General features: G+C 41.4%; 2 protein-coding genes across 2 annotated transcripts; one reads left to right on the top strand and one right to left on the bottom strand.

Moving 5' to 3' along the window:
* The first annotated feature begins 7,766 nt into the window (after positions 1-7,766).
* LOC131240669 (UDP-glycosyltransferase 92A1-like) lies at positions 7,767-10,041 on the top strand. Its single transcript, XM_058239056.1, has one exon. It carries the CDS (start codon positions 8,009-8,011, stop codon positions 9,446-9,448), a length of 1,440 nt encoding a protein of 479 aa, XP_058095039.1. The 5' UTR covers positions 7,767-8,008; the 3' UTR covers positions 9,449-10,041.
* A 4,002-nt stretch (positions 10,042-14,043) lies between these two features.
* On the bottom strand, positions 14,044-19,019 carry LOC131238694 (MDIS1-interacting receptor like kinase 1-like). Its single transcript, XM_058236310.1, has 2 exons — positions 16,195-19,019; positions 14,044-14,634 (listed from the first exon to the last, which is right to left on the bottom strand). Exons 1-2 carry the CDS (start codon positions 18,878-18,880, stop codon positions 14,225-14,227), a joined length of 3,096 nt encoding a protein of 1,031 aa, XP_058092293.1. The 5' UTR covers positions 18,881-19,019; the 3' UTR covers positions 14,044-14,224.
* Between the last annotated feature and the right edge of the window lie 4,753 nt (positions 19,020-23,772).

The raw sequence follows: 23,772 nt of genomic DNA, 5'->3' as shown, positions 1-23,772 counted from the left end.
AAAAAGGGTTTCAATGACTGACGTTCAATCACTGTTGTTTCCTATGATGTGGGCCACTTGAGCTGTGTATACAGCTGATTCTTAGGGTGGTCCACTTCCCTGAGGGGGCCTACAAAATGGACGGTGTGGATATTTAAAACACATCACGGCAGGGCCCACATATGGGAACCACGTCCCTGCTGTTCGTTCGCCAAAACGCAGCAGCAGCAGGCGTTGCTTGCTTATATATATATTTTTTGAAAATGTGTTTTCTCGCGGTTTTTCGCATGTGGGGCCCACATTGGTAAAATCCAACCCAACTATTGGTGTCTATGGCCCAAGACAGACGCATCAAGCCCAATATCCGATATATTTCGGCGTACAGAAATAGCAGGGTAGTTTTCAACGGTAGAAACCCACTGTTTTCTATGCTATGGCCTGTCAGGAAATCGGATTGACTTCATTTTTCGGCTCAACGCCTAAAATGATCTAAGGAATGGATTGGACATCTTGGATTAAAAACATACATTAAGGTGGGGCCTACATGGACAGCCCTTCCCAAAAACCATTTTTTTTGTCATGCTGCTGCCGTTAGTACACCCACTGTCAGCTCACCCTTCACTGTTTAGCAACGTCCAGCGTCCATGAACGCTGGACGGTTGAGTCACACATATATTTAAGGTGGGCCCCACCCACAGACATGTTATCAGGGTGGGCCACCAAATGGTTGGATGGCATGGGTAATACATACATCAAGATGGGGTCCATCCAAGTGGGCCACACAACTACATCATCACACAAAAAAAGGGAGAGAGAGAGAGAGAGACATACGTGCATGGAGGGACCCCAACACGATGGGCCCTCCTTTCAAGCATTCGATCATACATCAAGTGGGTCCCATTACACGTGGGCCCATCAAATCAAAAATCAACGGTGGAGATCCTCTCTCCAACAAAATGTAAGGTCTAGATGACCCTATTCATGCAAGGAGAATAAACATCATGATGGGGTCCATGGAGAATGGCTCCATCATGGAATGATCATGAGGATCAAGGTGGGCCATTGGTCAGTCCAAAGTAAGATTCATACCATCAATCGGTAGGCCTCACTTGGCCCTTCATAAAAATATGAAAAATCTAGCCTAATAAGTACTCACCATTCGATCTTCTTGGTTCAATGGAAGGCCGAGCTCCTTGTGCTTCACTTTAATGGAGGGTGATGAGGTTTGAATGGCTAGGATGAAGGATTTAGGATAGGAAAGTGGGCCACACACATGCACTTTCTCTCACATGGGAGAGCTTGGACGTCCCTTTTTTTTTGCTTAGCTAGGAATGTGTTGAGAAATGAGAGAGAGAGGATTGTAAGGAGAGGTGATGTGTGATGGAGTGATGGAGTGATGGGAAGTGAGTGATGGGGTGATGGGCATGTACTTGACATGTATGGGTGTGTAAGAGAGAGAGAGAGTTGATTTTGGGGTTGCTTTTAGGGATGGGACATGTACTTGACATGTGAGGTGATTGATTGGATTGATTTGACATGTCGTAGAGATTCTTTTGGGATTACAAACGCACGGCGTTTTCTCGAACTGAACGCGGGTCCACATCTCCCTGCCAGGGTATCGGATCGGTATGCAAGATGCGGCGTTGGAACCGCGGCGACGGTGCGGTCGCAATGGTACAAGTCTCAGATTAAGCCGACTCAAATCTAGGGGATTCGACTTACAATTGCATGCAAACGTCGATTATACATCGGAGGTTACCAGAATTCGACGAGAAGGATCGCGGGAGTCGACGGAACAATACGGACTAGGATACTGGTCTTACAACTGTATTGACACGACAAAGTTCGGTCAACTTCACAATGATGAATGTGTCATGTTCAGGTTGTCCATGTATTTTGTCAGGTCATTTTAAGGCAGAAGCCCAAAACTAAAACAATTCTGAGTGTTGAGATTTTTGGTTTAAAATTAAAAAATATATTTTTTTAAAGTTAAAAATTATCTCACATGTGGGAGAAAAATTTTGATTTATAAATCATTATATATATGTTGAGTATTCTTACTTGGAGAAATGGAGATAGAGATTCTTGATTTGCATGTTCTAGTTACGCTCTGGAACACATGCACCCGCTTGTGGATGACCCTTGATGATCCAGTGATCAGATCTTTGATCTAACTATATGAAATGTATGGAAGTTAGTGCCTATGGTAAGAAATATTTCATAAACTTTCTGAACCATTGATGAGGCCACCTAGAAACAGTTCACACCCCAGATAACAAATTCAATCAGAATCTGATTTGAACTCTCTAAACAACTTTTTTTTTTCGTTTTAAGATTACTCTATACGTGATTCAGCCTGGTGTAAAATTTTATTTGGTCTTTCTATCTCCAATATTATTTTGAAAAATAAATTTTCAATACTCTTAAAGCTTAATTCATCGATACCGAAAGTGTTGTATAAGTTAAATCGATGAACCAGAACGTGATAAGACTAAACCAATTCGATGGTACAGATTTCACTAGATAACAAGACACGTTGAAGTTTCTTCTCACTTCCTTGAACATATTCTACATTTTGGATCCCAACCTATAACCACTACTAGAAGTGACTGACAATAATAAGAAGACGAACTGTTGTGTTGCGGTCACATCCTCAATGCCTTGTTTGATTAGTTATACAACCCTTACATGGGAACAACTTTAGTAAAAGAAATTTGGATTGCGTTGGAATACAAGTACAAGACCGAAGAAGAAGAAACAAAAAAATTTCTAATCGCCAGGTACTTTGATTTCATAATAATAGATAATAAGTTGTTACTAGCTAGCGTAAATTCATTAATTACAGTCAATTATAAATAAAATAAATGCACAAAAATTGACCTACTAAAATCTTTCTAGGTTGGAGATATTATAGCTAAACTACCTCAGAACTGGAAATATTACAGGAAGAAGCTACTGTATATATTAGAAGAGTTCGCCTTGGAATAAACTCAAAAACATCTTCTTATTAAGGAAAAATCTCACAACTGAGATAAAAAAAGATGATGCCAATGGTGCATCCTCGTCCAAAGTAAATACAATAGAAAAACTATTACAAACAAATAACTCTGAGAATAAAGAATTCCTAAAACTAAAAAAATGATCAAGGAAAATTTAAGAAAATCCAAAATGAAAAGAATTACAAACCCTATGGTCCTTACTATCCTTACTATATCTGTGAGAAGATCGGATACTTTGCTGAGTATGTAGAGACCACAAAAGCCTAAGAAAGAGACTAATGCAGTAGACGAGGTCATCATAGCAATGATCATGGAAGTGAACATAATTTAAGAAAAAGTCCCCGGTTAGTGGTATGATAAAATGCCACAGTCCATGTATGCTACAACAGATCTGCCTTCAAAATCTATGAGGACATGACTAACGGTTAAGAGGTTCAAATGGGAAACAAAGACCGGTCGAAGGTTGTTGGCAAAAGAACAGTGGAACTAATATCTTGAAAGAATTGACCAACATACTATATGTCCCATGCAGACATAAGGAGAAATTTAGTTCTAGGGGATCTTTGGGTAACTTTAGGATTAATGGTGTATATGAATCTGACAAGTTGATCTTGTTCAAAAATAAAAACTTTGTGAGAAATGGATATGTTTGTAATAGGATGATTAAGTTTTATTTGAATAAAAATAATTCTTTTGCTTTTATGGTTAAGGTTGTAACCTTATGCCATATTAAATTAACACATATGAACTATAGTACCATAAGACTCATGGATAAGAATGGCTTAATCTCATACAGTGAAAATAAGATGATAAATATGAAGTATGCATATGGTCTAAAATAACTAAGAAATGAATTGAAAGATAGAAAAATATTTTTATATACTTATATATATATATATATATATATATATATATATATATATATATATATATATATATATATATATATATATGAGTTGAATGACATTATTGTCCGATGAGGTGAAAGGTACTTCATAACATTTATAAATGATTGTTTAAGATATGTGTATGTGTACCTGCTAAAATATAAAGACGAAGCATTCAATGCGTTTAAGATGCACTTTTGTAGGGTATGCACAAAATTCATGACCATTGAAAAACCAAGTTGGGACCAAGAGCGGCAAAATGCACTTTTGTAGGATATGCACAAAACAGTAAAGCCTATAGACTCTTGAACTTAGAACCCAATGTGATCATAGAATCTAGAGATATAGAGTCTATGAGAACTCATTATACGTGGAGACAAAAGATACTGAGATCATATTTCTTAATAAAAATATAAAGGAAACTCAACAAAAAGTTGAGAACTTTAGTGAACCTTGTAGGTGCCACAGAGTAAGGGTAGAGAAGAGTCTTGATCCTGATCAGATAGACTCTCTGCATCTCTCATTTCATCTAGTAGAGGGTGATAGAGAGAAAATCATTAGAAAAATATTTATGATTTTGACTATAGAATGAATTAGAAAGCTTTGTCCATGCCCCCACGATGTATGTGTTTTATTTATGCTGTTCATCTATTTTGTTAACTTATATTTTTTTGAGATCTGCAGTGATATTTATTTGTCATCAAAAGTCATGCAGAGTTGGATGAAGGGAATGGACAAATATCAGCTTAATTATAAGTTTTATGCCCCCGATAAGTTTTCAATGACAAGTGTTCAATCTCCACAGTTTTCCGTTGTGCAGCTCACTTGAACTTTGGAACTGCTATAATTTTGAACTATTGCATCAAAATGAGCTGTTTAAATGGATGTACGGCATGGATAAGACGCACGGTAGAACTCATAGTGCTTTGACACCAGGTAGATAGCTGGTGTTGGGTTCACCAGCCACACTGGGGAAGCGGATTGGCTGGTGTACCACACACCACTGACCTGGCTGGTGTATTGATGTCCCCAAGTGATGTGGGTCCCACCATGTATGCCCAAATTATCCATCCAGTTGGTGAGTTTGTTGTAAGCCTTGAGCCTAAAACTAAAACAGATACAAAATTAAGTGGACAACAGTGTAAAAAGCAGTCGGGATTGAACGTCTACCAGTGAAATCCTTTTGGATAATAGAAGTTTTAGATGGAAAAAAATCGTGATGGTGAGTCCTACAAATGTTTTAATAGTGAAATAAATCGTGATGGTGAGTCCTATAAATGTTTTAATAGTGAAATTCGTTATCTCTATTTTTATTTATAGTGTGGTCTACTTGAGCTTTGGATATGACTTAATTTTTAGGTCATGTTCTAAAATAATTTCACCAAATGATGAACAATGTGGATATAGTAAATAAATTATCGTAGGGTCATGTAAGTTTAATCTCGCTCCTCTTCGCACTACACGTGCCCACGCAGCCAGGTCAATGGTAAGCGGTACATCGCCTAAATCTGCTTCCCAACAAAAAGCGGTTCTGAAAGTCAAGAAAGTTTTTATGACTAAACAAGGTTTCGGCAGATTCTGGCACGTTTATGCGCAAGCAAACACGTCAGCAATTCCACCAACTGCATCTGGTCCATGATCTGGATGAATTATTGGATGCCCAGCGAGAAGATCCGCACTGCATCGGATTCGGCACAGGTTGGGTCTCTGGGGGGCACCTTGATGTATGGATTTTTTCCACACCTATCATTCATTTTGCCATATCATTTTAGGTTCTTAGTCCAAAAATGAATCTGATCCAAGGCTCAAGTGGACCACACCAAAGTAAGCAGTGGTGCTAGTGATGCCCACCGTTGAAACCTTCCTGGGTCCACTGTGATGTTTACTCATCATCTAACCTGTTCATAAGGTCATATATACAGGGATGAATTGGGAAAACTCAAATATCATCTTGCTGTGGGGTTCACTTGCTTCCTGTGATGTGGTCTACTTGAGCGTTGGATTTGCATCTAGAAAAAGATATGGAGGGCGTGGATGAAATCCATACATCTTGGTAGGCCCTACAAAGTTAGTCCGGGTAGGGGTAGGATACAATCCTCTTTAGTTTCACCTCCATGGCTTGGAATCCACCCTGTGCCACCACCCATGGGGCACACATCCTAAGATCTTCCAATGACTTGAACATCTAAATTCTTCTTATTGTCACAAGAAAGCTATTTGCTCATCATCGCAGTTTCAGATTGTTTGCACCCAGCAAATCGTTAGGCAGATAAAAGAAAATGATGTTGTTTTTCAATTCGAATACATGGCTACACGTGTAATGAATAACTCAAATTTAGCCAAATGTGTGTGATTAAAAATAGTTACGCGCATGTCAGATTCGTACTTGAATTGATTAAACACTCGCGACCTAAGGCGCTAAACTAGCCAGATTAAAATAAAGACATGTGAAGCTTGATTTGATTGTTAAGCTACCAAAAATTAAAGTAATTAGGTGACTTTAAAATACGAGTGGAAATATTTAACTTGACCTAAGAATTTTTCTTTCAACGGTGATAATGCATCAGTTTGCCAATGAAGGAATAATTGATAAATAATATTTAAAAAATCAAATTCATCAATTTTATTAATTCAAAAATGTGAACAATACAATCTGTGAGAAGAAAGAAAATAAAAGAAGCAGAGAAGAAAATAAATACTCATGTTGCTTTTGCTGGCAAAATGACAATGGAAAAAGACTAGACGGTCATGGTATGCGGTCAGAAGGATGTGATTGGTGATTTGCCTAATAAGAACTCAATAATTAGGAGACCCAACCACATTGATCGTTAATATTTAACCTACTCTAAAAGCATATTGCAACGATAATATTGGAAATAATGGATCTAAACTAATCTAAATGCTCCGAACTTGCTACAATGTAGTTAGATAGAAATAGAGTATGTAAAGCTAAGAAGTTAAAAACTAACAATAGACAATATTGCATTAGGGAGAGATTGATTATGTGTGATAAGGGCTCAAAATTTTTTGTAAATACTACCTTTGTAGACTTTTAAGAGGCAGTGGTTGTGTAAGTTATTGCAACATAAGAGATTCGCATAGTTGATATTATAAATCTCCTTGATGTTTTACGAAAGCATAGCTCACCATATTAAGCCACGTGTAAAAAGTTCGCAAGCACTTCTTACTATTCCAATCATGTGTAAGATGGTTCCCTAGAGTCTGTAAGTTACAACTCTTGTATGAAAAATATGACCAAGTCCTCACGGCATCCACTCATGCATTTATATAAAAAGTTGCTGCTGATATAACTCTAGCATTTAATAAAACTCTAAGATTTTATGTTCCCATGTACTCATATTTTTTAACTTATCCTTTTGAAGTTTATCTACACCATATGTAATGTAAATATCAAATGCCATAATTTTGTCTACACCATATGTCATGTGAAAATCAAATGCCATCATTTTGTCTATTTAATTTTACCGTGATCGGTGAGGCGTAAAGAGAGATGGTTCGAAATTCTGATTTTTAGAGTTGAGTATAAACCACTGAATAGTTTCCTTTGGTAAGTTTTAAATTCATCTGCATAGCTAGCAATGGTCGAAATGATTCATCCACCACCGTAGCTTTCCTCACAGTGGCCCGTATAGAATAAATTCCAATCCATGGACGGTTCCGATCATCGGATCGCTCAGCATATGAGCCCCAGTTAGCGGCGACACTCGCGGGATCCCGAGTCACGACAGAGGTTGTAGTTCCCCAAGATTATTTACAGACCTTGATTTTGGTTCTTTATTTGTTTAGTCCTCTAGCTTTAATTCCTCGACGTAGCACACAAACAGCCATCTTCTCCATTATCTGAACCGTCCATGTACTGGGCTCCACTATGGATGGACCACGGTAGAAAAGACAGAGCGAATGGATGACTTTGTCTCGACAAATACAGCAGCTAGCTAATTACTTAATGTTTCCAACCATCCTTTTGAATGTCACCTACGGATAGTCAGGATGATCAGGTCAGTGTGATGTTAGATGAACGGTCTCGATCATCAACCGTACCTACATGCTGAAACTCCTACCATGCAATATATCAGTGCAATAACTCACCAAATCTAATTCTAATCACCACTTCTTACAGCCATGACTGAGAGAAAAGAGCAAGTGTTGATGCTTCCCTTCATGGCTCATGGCCATCTCATCCCTTTCCTTTCATTAGCAAGCCTTTTAGAACAAAAAACAACCTACACCATCACCATCATCAGCACCCCACAGAACATCCTAACCGTCCAATCATCTCTCCCTCCCAACACCTCCATCCGCCTCACATCTCTCCCCTTCATCGCCTCCGACCACGGCCTCCCGCCCAACTCTGAAAACACTCATTCCATCCCAACCCAACTCATCCTCCGCCTCATCTCCGCCTCTGAAACCCTCCAACCCGCCTTCGAACATCTCGTTGCTGGCATCTGCCGCCGCGACGGTCCACCTCTCTACATAATCTCCGACATGTTCATGTCATGGTCCGTCGAAACTGCTCACAAGTTCGGTATACTCCATTCCATCTTCAACACCATGGGAGCTTATGGGACCGCCATCTTCATCTCCCTGTGGAAGCATCTGCCTCATAAGCGAACTGAAGCTGATGAATTCCCATTACCGGATTTTCCAAACATGTATCTGCACCGCACCCAGCTTGCCGAGACATGCAAAGCTGCCGATGGAATGGATCCTTGGTCAGTCTTCTTCCGGAAGCATTTCTCCTTCTGGCAACAGTCACATATGATTCTTGTCAATACCGTTGAGGATTTGGAAAGCAAGGCATTGCAGCAGTTGAGAATTATTCTGCGGAAGAGCATTCAGGCAATCGGTCCCGTACTTCCTCCTCCTCCTTCCATTAGCAAACCAGAAGGCTCTGTGCTAACGTGCGCTGAGTGGCTTAACATGCATCCGGAAGGCTCTGTTTTATATATTTCATTTGGGTCTCAGAATTCAATCCATATTAAGCAGATGATGGAATTAGCGAAAGGATTGGAAGCGTGTGGTAAGGCTTTCATTTGGGTTATTAGGCCTCCGATCGGATCGGATGTGAAAGAGGGGTTTAGATCGGAATGGGTGCCGGATGGATTTGAAGATCGAGTTACAGAGAGGAAGCAGGGTATTTTGTTGCATGGATGGGTGCCGCAGGTGGAAATTCTGTCGCATGGATCGACGGGTGCGTTTTTGAGTCATTGCGGTTGGAATTCGACGCTGGAGAGCTTGAGCTATGGCATGCCGGTGATCGGATGGCCATTGGGTGCTGATCAGTTTTGTAATTCGAAGCTGTTGGTGGAAGAGCTGGGTGTTGGAGTGGAGTTAGCTAGGGGAACTACGGCTGAGATTAGTGGGCTAGATGTGGTAAGGGTGGTGGGAATGGTGATGGATGGAGAGTCAGAGAAAGGGAAGGAGATGAGAAGGAAAGCTAGGCAGATTCAAGAGCTGATGAAGGCAGCTGTTGCAGATGAAGAGAGCGGTAGAGGGTCTTCCATGATAGCCTTGGAGGAATTTCTGAAAACTGCAGTCGCGTGGAGGGAGAATCCATGAGTTGATTCTGTTGAATCTGGATTAGGTGTGGTCGGGATGACAGCTTGCTGGATGACGCCCTTGATAGTGGGGCCCACTTTAATTTATATGTTGTATATCCAAACCGTCCATCAGTTATTCCATCTCATTTTAGTATCTGAAACAAAAAATGAAGCATATCCAAATATTAGGTGGACCACACCATAGGAAACAGTGGTGATTGAATGCCTACCATTACAAACTTCCTAGGGTCCACCGTAATGTTTATTTTCCATCCAACCAGCTGATAAGGTCACACAGACCTAGATGAATGAAAACACATATATCAGCTTGATCTAAAACTTTTGTGGCCCATAAAAAGTTTTAAATGGTCAATCGCCACTGTTTCCTGTCGTGGGGTCCACTTGATATTTGCATCTGCTTTATTTTTGTGCTCATATCCTAAAATGAGCTGGAATAATCGGATGGACCGTATGGATATATAACACATGCATCAAGCGGGCCATTGTAAAAGGCCTCATCCAGCAAGCTGTTAGTAGGACCTCACCTAATGTGCGTCCGTTTAGAATGTAGACAATCGTTTTCAACAACTCTTATTCAATTCTATAAACGAATGGTTGGGAATATTCCTTCTGGGATATCACTACATCAATGTCAGCACCACACCCCGTAAAGTTGGACGGTCCCGATCACCGGGACATATTTGCGCGTCATCCCAGGGCTAGTGCCACTGCAACAATTCAGACGTAGTTGCGCGTGGTCTCAGGGCCAGTGCCGCTACAAAAGTCTAGTGTCTTTTATACAAGTTAAACTTGTCTTTAAAAATTTCAAACTTGTTCCTAAAATTTTTTTATCATAAGTGTTGCTCATCGCTAATTTTGTTGCGAATATGGTGTCATAATTTATATTTAGCGACGAAAACGCAACCTCATCACCAATGACTAAATTATTTGTGATAGCTTAATAATTTGTCATAAAATATAGTTAATTAGCGACGAGTTAACATGTCACAATTACATATCATCCACCGTACTGTACTTGTCTTATCCATGCCATTTATCTACTTTTCACTCATTTAAGTCAGCCTCCCAAATTGAAGCATGTCTAAAGCTAAGTAGACTACCCCCACATGAAAGCAGTGGGGATGATGGGTTCACCATTGAAACATTCCCAAAGCTCTCGGTGATGTGTGTTTGTTATCCAACCCATTCATAAGATCACATGGACATTGATGAAAGGTAAACAATAATATCAGCTTGATACAAAACTTCCGTGGCCTCCAAGAAGTTTTGGATGGTAAGCATTTAGTACCCACTGTTCCTGTGCTGCGGTCCACCTGATAACTGGATCTGCTTTATTTTTAGGATAATGCCTGGTAAGCATTTAGTACCCACTGTTCCTGTGGTGCGGTCCACCTGATAACTGGATCTCCTTTATTTTTAGGATAATGCCTGGTAAGCATTTAATTCCCACTGTTCCTGTGGTGCGGTCCACCTGATAACTGGATCTGCTTTATTTTTAGGATAATGCCTGGTAAGCATTTAATTCCCACTGTTCCTGTGGTGCGGTCCACCTGATAACTGGATCTGCTTTATTTTTAGGATAATGCCCTAAAATAATTTGGAAAATGGATGGATGGCCTAGATACATAATACATACATCAATGTGGGCCCCATGGTAAGAGCCCCACCGTCTTGGGTGAGGTCAGTATCTCACCTAATCCGCTCTCAGCTTGACAGTCTTCAGTTGCCGCCTAAGGAAAACGAACTTGTCAAAGAAGTCACGGAAATACGGCAATGGAACTGCAAAAATGAGGTCAGACGGAATTGGAATCGTCTACGGCCCCCGTTGTCGGTAGTAACAATTTAGCTTGTCTTCTAGTTATTATTGTTAGGTATTGTGCGATCCATGCTGGGGTGGCAGCTGGACCCCACTTCCTCCTCTGATGTGGTCCAATTAATCCTTTCATTTTCCTCCTCAGGTTCATGCCTTGAAATGATATGAAAAAAAAAATAAAAAAAATAGATAGATGGCATGGATAAAACATATACATTACACTGGCCCATAGGTCCTGAAAGAACCATTCATCTCTGGCTAGGTCCTGACGGGGAACGGATTAGGTGAGACCCTGGACTCACCCAAGACAGTGCAGCTATAACCATGGGGCTCACCTGGATGTGTGTATTCTGTATCATGCAGTACATCCATTTTTTTGAGATGATTTAGGGCATTAACCCAAAAATGAAGTAGATCCAATATGTGGTGATTGAACACCTTATCCCTAAAATCTTTAATTGGCGCGCCTTAACATTTCAGTAGGGTTTCTTTGTAATCTGTTTACAAGGTCAAGTAAGCATGAAAAAAAAAAAAAAAACACAAATATCAGCTTGATCCAAAACTTTTGTGGCCTTTAATGATCAATTACCACAGTTTCCTAAGGTGGACTTGCTTTACTTTTGGGATCTTTCCCTAAAATAATATGGAAAAATGGATGAATGACGTGGATACAAAATTAATACATACATTCAGTTGGGCCTCACCATAATGTCCGCACCATCTTGGGTAAGCCCAGGTCTCAGCTAATCCGCTCCCTGCCAGGACTGAGATAGAGACCGACAGTCCTATCAGGGCCTGTGGGGCCTACTGTGATGTATTTTTATCCATGCTGTTCAATTATTTTTTCGATCATTTTAGGGCGTGAGCCGAGGAGGCAAAGTAAAGGCTTAAGTGGACCACGCCACAAGAAGAAGTGGGGACAGTTGAAAACTTGTTTGGGTCTATCGTTTTGTTTATTTTCCATCCAACTTGTTTATAAAGTGGCATAGACTTTTACAAAAGGAAAACATAAATATCAACTTCATCCAAAACTTTTGTAGCCTCCGAAAAGTTTTCAATGGTGGGCTTTCAATCCCCACTGATTCTAATGGTATGGTCCACTTGAGCCCTGGATCTACCTCCTTTTTGGTTTCATGCCCTGAAATATTAATCTATCAAAATGGATGGATGCCATATTATATGTATAACATCGCCCGGGTAGGCCAGATAGGACCAAAATCATCTACAACTATTTTACTAGAGGTAAAATATGCAAGCTATGGGGTAAACCGTATTATATGTATAACATGTACTCGGTCCATCGAGTAAGAGCCATTTTTTCGCAATAAAAAATGAATTAGAAACTCATATGACCGTACCAATGTCAACGATGTAAAATTCTGCAAAACCATGTAGTGTAGACTACCTGAGTTTTATATCAGGCTGACTTTTGTCTCATCATCCTCATCAATTGCACCTAAGTAACAGGTTTGATGAGAGAGATCATAGTAGCCCCACACAAAATCCCATGATTGGCATCCCATCACTATTGTTTCAGGTGTTGTGGCCCATTTGAGTTGTACTGGATGTAGCTTAATTTGGCCTGCGGGCCGAACATCGAGCATAGAATTTGATGGATAGAGTGGATTTTACATATAAAACTTGGTGAACCCGGCCCAAATCACGAGTATTATACATGCCATGTAAAATAACTTTCTGACATTTTTGCCCCTGCTTGCAGTCTTACAAATGGTCATGGATGGTAAAATCAACAAAAAAAAATATAAACTTCTTGAGAATGGATGGTTCAGCTTCACTCATAATAAGCTTTTAAAATGGCTTAGATTTTATCCATAAAAAGCAACTAGGTTTGACGGCTGTAACCTGTTTTCGTTGGCTAAACAAATTGACATTAGCGACGGTTTTGAACCGTCGTTGTTTTGCCGTTTTGGCATTATACTCACGTAGGGTCTATGCCAATCGACGTAAAGTCATGGGTTCAAGAATGTATTGTGGTGCTAAAAAAAACTAGTGTGATGTGAGTGCAGGGGTTAAAAAAAAGAAACTAAAAGGTTGCCTTTTAAGACATCAAGCTTTAAATATTTCAATAATATAATTAAAAATTCCAGTATTTCAGTAATTTGTAAGGTGCAACTACTTAAAAATGTACGCTTTGGATTTTACCTGAGAAAGGTAATAAATAACTTGGATTTTACCATCACAATTGCACCCTTTGCCACGTACAATCCTCACTACATTTGTAACCCATTGCATCTCTTTTCTTTTTTCTTTTTTCTTTTTTCCCACATGCAACCGACACACACCCACGCACCAGTAGTGGGATTTCACCACCTATGGGTACCGAACCCAAGACCTAGTGTTGAAATTCCTCGGAGTCTACCACTGAAGTAAGGACCCGAACCCCCCATTGCATCTCTTTACGAGAACCATGCACTTATCTCTACGAGTAGTCCTAGTATTATATAAATGGCCAATATGTAATCATTAATTACTAATTACTAATAGTAATTAATTAGCACTTATTTATGAATTATAAAAATAGTTAGGTTTCTTTACAAAGTTACAGATAAGCTTAGCTTACTACACTTTGCATGTGGGGACCACCATTGTGTATGTTGTGTATACACCATCCAACCCATCCAACAGGGTTCCCTACTATGAAGTAGGATACTCTAAAGTTATATCCAACCAAATAATTGAATAGTATTGATGTTGTGCATCTCTTCGTCACGGAGAGGCACATGGATATGATACTTAACAATTCAAATTTTCAGTGATAACCCATTTGCAATGAGTTGCATTTGTGATTTAATTTGAGATAGTGCATGCCATGCGTACAATTAGTGCGTGCATGTCAACCATCTTACTCTACCAGAGTAACAAATATTCCCCAATAAAATCCGAGCTGACTTAGACGAGTTGTCAATCCTTGAGAGAGAGAATTACATAGAAAAAAAAAAACTAAAGAAGGCCAGCTACAGGCGAAATACTGAAGATAGGTTTGTCTTTGTTGTAGTCATTGCTACAAATGTTAATACTGCTGCTTTTCCTCCTTGGCTTTGCCTCTCCTAACATGGTTAGTACATCTCTCATAGATGGCCTTTCCTTTGGCAACTTAGCCGTGCAAAGAAGAGCAATCCGAAGTACCAATAGCATCTCTTCTTGTATGTGTTTGCACTGGGCCACCACATCATGCTCTAGTGCATCTGCACCACTGTTATTCCGTATCTTCCAACGGACCCACCCGACAATGTCCACACAATCGCCGAATTCTGGCTCGACAGCCCTCTTTCCTGTGAGGAGCTCCATTAGTACCACACCGAAGCTGTATATGTCACTCTTTTGGTCTACCTTTAATGTGTAACCATATTCTGTAACATGAAAGAATCCCAACTTAATAAAGAGTGGCCATGATGGATTTTATCACAGAATCATTGATTAAATCTACCTTTAGAGATTATTTAAAGCTAAGGGGCCCACATGATTGTGCGGCCAGATGATTGGGATTCAGGGCTGTTCATTTGGGAGGATGTGTATCATTGACTGGCTGCGCGCCCCATCAGCTTTCGAGTCGGGCCCATACAAGTGGGTCGGGCCTGGGTTTAGTTTTGAGGGTAATAAATGGGTCAGACCCATCAGGTTCGGGTCCGGCCCACTTGATGATTTGACCATTCCCCCCTACTTTCCTCCTGGGCTTTTCAAAATTTCCTGCTGAGGCCAAGGCCCATAAATTCAATGGACTAGATTGGACTTGAAACTGAAGCCCAAGTACTAAAGGGCCCGAATCTTGGGCCTGATTGGGGGCCCAGTTAAAACCCGTTTCATTCATAGCTTGGCCAAGCCCAGCGTCATCCGAAACCTTGATTGGACCCGATCACACAGTGCAGAAATGATCCATCACGATTACTTTCAGCCGTATGATCTGATGAAACAGCCTCTATCATAAAATGATAGTTCCACCATCCCACCTTCCACTTGGCTAGGTAAATATCGTATCAGGCCCGTAGATAGACTGAAACCCAACATAGACGGACCATGGATAAAAGTTCAGATATGAACGGATTCTCCTGTACATCCAACTGGTGGCGTGGACAGTAAAATGCAAATCAACGGTTGAAATTGATCGGCTAAATGGGAGAAAGAGATGGCTAGGATTGTCCTGTTGTTTGATTTTATAACAATGGGCCATCCAAGGCAAAGCCCATTAAACTTCCGTACATCTGCCATGTGTACTGTGGAGGTGACTGTATCATGTTAGGATAGAGAGGGCTCCATATTTTAGGAAGTGGACACGGTCGTCCTTCATACTAGTTCGTGACTCGGAGTGATTTTCTGGTCAACGATTTTTAAAACCAAAACCATAGAAAGACCAAAGACGTTGACAAAAAACATTTCGACTCTGTCGCGACTCAGAATCCAGCATTTATCGCGCCCACTGGGTCCCACGTGGTGAATGATCCGGTGATCAGAACCGTCCATATTTTGGAAACCATGGTATACGGGCCACGTTAAGAAACTTATATTGAAGGATGATGGTGACTATCTCTATCTGTAGATGAATTTAGAACAATGAAGTGAAAATATTTCAATGGCTCGCATTCAACTCTAAAAATCAAACGCTAGGATCATCATAGTAACGGAATTTGGACGGTTCAAGTCATCATACCATCCACCATATGGGCCCCATTTGCTGTCGACGCACACTGGAATCCGATTCGCCGGAGAGGCAAAGCGAACTCCACTCCGATCAAAGATTGGATCGTGACAAGAAGTGGGCCCCACTGTCTTCAACCATTTCGAAAGCCGTCCGATCAAACGGTTCCGTCCAACTCCTCATCACCAATCCAACGGTGATCGGATTCATCATCCCATGCACGTTTCCAACAGAATCACATCATAAATAAAAACACACAGCACCGCATCAAACTCACCTGGAGCAATGTAGCCGTAGGATCCAGCAATCGTGGACACGGTCTCATTCATCTGGGCCATCATCCTTGCCAGCCCAAAATCAGCAATCCTCGCCTCTAGATTCCGGTCAAGCAGTATGTTATTAGACTTCACATCTCTGTGTATGATAGGCGGCGAGCAGTCATGGTGTAGATACGCCAATCCCTGCGCAATACCTACAGCTACGTTGTACCGTGCAACCCAATCCACCAGCATTTTCCCTGCCTGCATCCCATGCAACGCCTCCCAGAGACTCCCATTCGGCATGTATTCATACACAATCATCATATCGATATCGTTGTGTAAATAGCCCAAAAGCCTCACTATATTCCGATGCCGCAGCCTCCCCAGTAAATTCACTTCTCCAATGAAATCACACCCTTCAATGATCGTCGGCCCAGCTGTGGTGGTGGTGGTGGTGGTGGTGGGTCTCCATAGCTTTTTCACTGCCACCACTGAATGTGGCCGGTGCACCTCCGCCTTATATACAATTCCAGCCGCTCCCATTCCGATCACGTTTGAATCCTTTATACACGTTACGATTTCACCACTGGTGAAGCTGAGTCTTTGAAATGCAGTTAGCCTCCACGGCCATTCTCCAGATTCAGACTCATATCGGTTCCCACAGAAACCACCGTTCGATCTCCACCGTTTATAAACCAACCGTCCTCCGAAATAAGCCATTGCAATGAATAAAACAGCTGAAATTCCGATTACCCATCCGGCGACAATGTGCTTGATGTGAAACCTCTTTTGCGCAGGAGACGCCACTGCGGCAGAAGTTCGTGAGCAGGGAGGAAGAACACCACCACATAGCCCGATGTTGGATGCAAGATCGTCGGGGTTTATAGTCCTCATCATCCCATTCATCGGAACAGGACCGGAGAGCTTGTTATAAGAAACGTTGAGCGTTTCTAGAGCCGGCGAGGTGCCGAGATTGCCCGGCAAGACGCCTGTCAGCAGGTTGTTGGATATATCAAGAACAGCCAACGTAGGCATCAATGCTACCACATTTGGGATCTTGCCGGTGAGCTGGTTATCACGTAAATTCAGATTCACCAGCTTCTCGCAGGAGGCGAGATTGGTGGGGATGCTTCCAGAGAGACGGTTATCTGATAGGTCGAGGACGGCAAGCAAAGGAGAGTCTTGGAACTGATTTGGGATCTCACCGGATAAGCTGTTCCCTGATGCTGCGAAGATATGGAGATTGGGGATTGAGAGAATGTTATATGGGAGAGATGATTGAAGCTGGTTGTGAGAGAGATCGATGAAATTGAGTGATGTTGAAAGAGCAATGTCAGCCGGTATTTCGCCGGATAAGTTATTAGATGCTAATTCCAAACGTTGGAGTTTTGAAAGCCCTCCAAATCCTACGGGAATTGGCCCTGAAATCCGATTAGCTTGCAGTCGAACTCTCACCAAAGAAAGACACGTCGACAGGCCTGTTGGGATTCTCCCTGTGAATCCATTGTTGAAGAGGATGAGTTTAGTGAGGTTGCCGCCGTCACATAAACCCGCCGGAATTTCTCCAGAGAGCGAATTCGACGATACATCCAACCACTGTAATGGCGAATGCCGTCCAAGATCGGCCGGCAAAGGGCCTGTAAATGAGTTGTTCCACAACTCCAACACCTCTAACCCAGTCAACTCACTGAGTCCGGCAGGAACCCGACCAGATAATCGATTGCACATCAGACTCAGTAACTGAAGTTCCTTCAGCTGAGCTAATTCGACAGGAATGATGCCGGACAGGCTGTTGTCGGAGAGATCCAACTCTACCAATGACGTCATGTTTCCGACTTCCGCTGGAATCTCACGTTCGAAATCGTTCTTGTATAGGAAGATTGTGGAAAGTCGCTTGAGTTTCCCTAACTCAGCTGGAATCTTCCCGCCAAGACTTCCAACTGCCATATCGAGATACCGAAGATTGGTAAGATTCCCGAATTCTGCTGGAATGCTTCCCACGAACTCATTGTATCCGATGATGATAGTCTCCAGCGATGAAAGCTGACCTAGTTCTCCTGGAATTTTGCCGGTGAGGTTATTTCCAGAGAGACCCAAGAACTTCAATTTCTTCAGATTCTTATACGATGTCGGGATCGTGCCATGGAAGTAGCTTCCACGAAAATCCAAGCTCTCGAGTGATGTGGCATTTCCGATGTCAGCTGGGAGCGGTCCTGAGAAATCATTGCCAGATGCATTTACAGTTACAAGTCCTGTTGCAGCGTCAAGGCCCGTCGGAAATGGGCCTATGAAGGAATTCTGGCTGACGTCGAGGTTTATCAGAGAGGTGAGATTGGATAGGGATTTGGGTAGTGGTGATGAGAATACATTACAGCTGATGTTGAAGAAAGTGAGGCTTTGGAGGTGTTGGATGATTTCGGTGATGCGGCCGCTGAGGTTCATGTAAGAGAGGTCGAGCTTTTCGACTGCACCAGCAGCGTTGCATGAAACGCCAGTCCAGTTGCAGTAGTGTGATTGGGTTTCTGGCTGAGGGTCATTGATGGGTGTTTTCCAATCTCGAAGGTGATCTAATGGGTCAACAAGGGTTGATTTTATTGAGAGGAGGATCGCCGATTCATCGACGGGCGGGGCTGGGGTTCCTTGTATGAGGATAGACGAAAGGGCGGAGTAAGAGAAGAAGAGGAGAAGGAAAGAAGCCTGCATTTTGCCTTGCTTCCTTTTCTTTCTCTTTCTTTTTCTACTTGTCTTCTGCCATTTCTGCTCTCTGCAATGGAAGGGAGAAAAGAGGAAGAGTTATATGGGAGTGATAGGAAGATGGGTAATGTATTAAAAAAATGGAATTGACATTTCCACCCCCAGAAATTGTTAAATCAACCCCACGAGTGTAATTCTATCATGTTCTAGTGCAAGGATACGGATTGGCTGGAGACCCATGCACCATCCAACTAGCTGATGGAAAATCTCTATGGGCCCCACCTTGATGTTAGTGTTTTATCCATGCCGTCCTTCCATTTTGACAGCTCATTTTAACTCATGAGCCCAAAAATGAGACAGATCCAAAGCTCAAGTGGACCACACTACAAGAAACAGTGGGGATTGGAATCCTACCGTTTAAAACTTCTAGGGGCCACAGAAGGTTTGGATCAAGCTGATATTTATGTTTTCCCGTCGCCAACGTAATATGACATTACGAAGAGGCTGGATGTAAAATAAACACCGCAGCAGACCCATGAAATTTTCGCAATCCGATTATTTTCTATGGTATGGTTTAACTGAGCTCTGGATCTGCAGTGAATGGACGGCCTAGATAAAATACATACATTTGTTCCTGGCCTCAACTAAGTTGGAGTAATGGCTTGATTTATCATATTCCATCATCTTAGGCAGATGTATCATGCGAATGGATATGATGGCATATACACACTCCGTGGGTCCTCTATTCAAATCAAGGGTGGGCATTTCCTCTCAATTGTTCCAGCTTCCGTGGCCCGCCTGATTTATGGATTAGCCTGATGTTTTGGATCCTGGCTTAAACAAGGAAGGGCGTGCAAAATGGTCGGAGTGGATGTCATCAATACATTGCCTTGGGGCTCATACTGTTCGTTTGCACTTTATAATTTCTCCCTATCACGAGCAAATTACAGTTGTTGGGGGTGTAAGTATCAATATTGTGGGTCGAAACATCAGCGTGTATTGAAAAATGGAAATGTATTTTTGTATGCTTGTGAGGTCTCGGGTCCTGCAACAGCTGTTTTAAGAGTGGAAGGTTTGGACAGATATTGGAATCCAATAGAATTAGGAAACATCTCCCGACATTAGAGATGGATAGAATGTGTTATGCTAATCATACAGAAATTTCTATTGTCTTCGTCTTACTGATCATGATCATAGCCTAGTACGATCCACTGCAAAGCTTTGTAGGTTAACCTACAAAGCCATGTATGGGGCCCATCGTGATTTGTGCATGACATCCAATCCGTCCATCAGGTGCGCCCCATCATTTCTACCCGGAACCCAAAAATCAGAACGAGCCAACAGTCAGGCCAGCAACACCATGTAAAATCAGGTAGTGTGGCTGGCCCGATTTTTGGGGGTGTCCATTCATCCTTGTGGGGCGCATTTTCCGAGTGGATTGGATGGAAAACGGAAAACATGGTGGGCCAGAAACAATATGGAAGGTTTCTACTGGTTGACGTGTGGTATGGGACGCGGATTTCGTTCGCATTGAGTTCCTGCGCTGGTATGCTAGTTGGGGCCTACCGTGATGTTTGAAAGAAATCTACACCGTCCATCCATTTTGAGAACTTATTTTAGTACATGATACCAAAAATTAGGTGGACCCAAAACTCAAGTGGGCCGCATGAGAGGAAACATTTGGGATTCATTGACCACTGTTTGAAACATTTGTACGGCCACACAGTTTCATATCAGGCTAAGTTTTGGGTTTTTTCACTTCATCCCAGTGTGAATGACCTTATAAACGGTTGATGGCATCTACACATCAAGGTAGATCCCAGGAAGTTTTCAACGGTAGGAAACTCTTTCCCCGATTTTCCCTCTTCTGTGGCCCACTTGAGTTTTGGATCCACCTATTTTTTGGATTCATGTACTCAAATGAGCTCTCAACACGTATGGATGGTACGGATTTCTCACAAACATTACAGTGGGCCCCACCTAGCATTCCAGCGCAGGAACTTCCTGACAAAAGCTTTGGCAGGAAATCCACGTCCCTGTGGTATGCCCGCCCAAGTGTTGGATTTGGCCTGATTTTTTTGGGTGATAAGGAGAACGTGGGGGCTCAAATGATGGACGGATTGGATGTAATTCACACACCTCGGTGGGCCCCACGCATCGCCTTGTAGGTTAAGTTTAATCAGCCAAGTTTTGTAGTGGATCCGACCTTATAGAAGCAGGAGCTGGCATGAGCACACACGCGTGTATAAGGCTTCTTAGCTAGAGGGCATCACATGTGCCGCTGTGGCACGAGACATGAGACTGAAGCCGTCCATCACGTGGGTCCACCTTTCTTTAATCTCCCTGCACAAAAATAGGCAAGCTAGATGAACAAGTAGGCCACAATTTACAAAATAAAAGGACGGATGAAAAACTTCGGACAAGTCCTTCTTGGCCGTCCGAGTTTTTCTTCTAAAATCACGGCAGCCCTGATTAGTGGACTAGCGCGACTTTGTGGTGGAGAATCTACGTGGTGGAACTCACATGATGAACGGTTTGGATATCATTCCCGTGTACCATGTCAGCACGTGTGGTGACTTCACCTTGTGCACGGGTGTGGGGTAGCAAACTTCTGGTGAGATAGAAAACCAACGGAAGAATAGCCGACAGGCCAACGAAGAAAATGTGTTTGTTAGATGACAGATGGTACGAGGAAGGCTGTGTGGTCCGTCGCATGCATGCAATGGACGGCCGGAAATACATGTCAAAGTGGTCCACTTGTACGAGATTGGGACCATTCATCTGGCCGACTCCCCCCGACCGGATGAACATTCAATGGCCCAAATATAGGGCTGGTCTGCTCATCAGATGGACCGCACATGAATACTGAATGTGAACCGTTTGTCCTTTTATCTGATCGTCTGTTTTAAATGCCCCACCTGATGACCGGACTGGGATGGCTTTTGGACCATGGCATGTTAGTAGTTGGCCAACATGATGAATGGCCCGGATGTAGCAGACTTAACTCAGGTTGGCACATTCATCTCTATGCCCCAGTCCATCTCAAGCGGGCAAGAACACCTAGATCTCTTCTAAATAAATGAAGGATCTTGTTCGTTTTAGTTCCACAATCCCACGTTCCTCATTCTTAACTGGCCCCATGAAAGTGACACAAGCATTGGAGTTGTTTGACATGCACTCATTCACCGTCCACATGTCCTTAGGGCTGGTTGGATGAAAGTTAATGAAGGTAAATGAGAGAGTTGAGAGTAAATATGGATGTAAATATATATATGAAATTTTTGAGATGTATTTGGAGGGGGAGTAAATACATGAAAATTAAATAAAATGAGAGTAAACGAGCATGTAGATGAAATTCTACACGGGAAAGAAAATTTGGAAGTAAATGGGATAAAATGACTTTTCGTGGCCCTTCCAAAGTTGCATGAGTGGACAAATGTATTGGTTATGCACGTGTCTGTCATACACATGGCACACGATACTACTTCAAAACAATCTAATTATCCACTACATAACTAAAATCACACAAATAAAATGATTCAAACTGTTCAAAAATTGACTATCTAAATGGATGGTTAACACATGTTTGCAAGTCCTTGTTTACGATCCTTATGTTTGCCGCCCATCAGAGACTTGAAATTTCCTCTTTTTCTTTTTTTGCTAGAAGTATGTATTTTAATCATTTTATTACAATTATTTTGTTAAATATCACATATGTATATTAATTTAATATATTAAAGCTAATTTTGAATATCACAAATGTTCCCATGAATATATTGAAAAATTCCAATGCATTTTAATTCCTCCCATTTCCTGCTATGCATATAGAAAGTTTGGATTTGAAATGCATTTTATTTACTTTCATCTAAACATATCCCAATAAACCATTTACAATTAATTCATTTATCTCCAAATCCATTTCCCATTTACATTCATTTACAAGCTCTCAAACGAGCCCTACTTGTTATTACCCCAATCAAAACCTTCCAAATTGTTGGTTTTACTTATAAATATTTTCAATTTATTTGAAACATAATCTGCCAATGGCATTGACAAACTGCTCGATCTCATTGAGCATATGTCGATCCCATTGACAGTCTACTCAATCTTATCGGGAAGTTTTGAAAATTTTCAGTTACTCATTGAATAGTTTTTAGAGTGTTACTCGCTCCCATCAAAGATGGTTTCGATCCCATTGATAGATCCTCAATGTCTCTTAATCTTATTGAAAGATATAGATGCACATGATTTTGCATAAATGCATATTATGTTTCCTAATTAGATTGTAATTATATATAAGAGGTTGTAAATGGGGGAATTAGGGTCAATCACATACAATAGGTTCCTAAAGCAAGAAAGAGAGAGAGCAAAACTAGAGTTTTGTGAAGGGATTTTGAGTTTGTTTGGATCGGTAAGTCCATCCATATTTTATAATTCCGTTGTCATAGTGAATTCGTTGTCCTTTTGTATCGTGGTTTTTTTCTGCAAGGATTTTTTCACGTAAAAATCATGTGATCTTTATATATTTGTATTATGTTTGATTTTATCTTGTTTAATTGAATTCCAGTTTACTTCTGTGCGATCCTTAATAGGTTTTGCTTGTAGATATAGCATCAATGAAAATCAAATTGAAAATCCTAACCTTTAATTTACTGTATACATTTTTTTCTCATAGAGCTAGTGTTCAAGTCATTCTTTAAACAATGTGGCCAACAGTTATGGATTGAGGTATATGTATAGAGTAGAGGAGTCTTAAGACCCTTTGCTCCAACACTTCTTTTTTTTTTACACATACTCACACACCACCACACACGCAAGCAATAGTGGAATTTCACTACCTATGGATGCTCTAACCCTCAACCAAGTGTTGAAACTCATGAGACTCTACCACCAGAGTAAGA

This window comes from Magnolia sinica, chromosome 3 (genome assembly GCF_029962835.1).
Source record: "Magnolia sinica isolate HGM2019 chromosome 3, MsV1, whole genome shotgun sequence".
NCBI lineage: Eukaryota > Viridiplantae > Streptophyta > Magnoliopsida > Magnoliales > Magnoliaceae > Magnolia > Magnolia sinica.
This window is presented reverse-complemented; position numbering and strand designations above follow the sequence as displayed.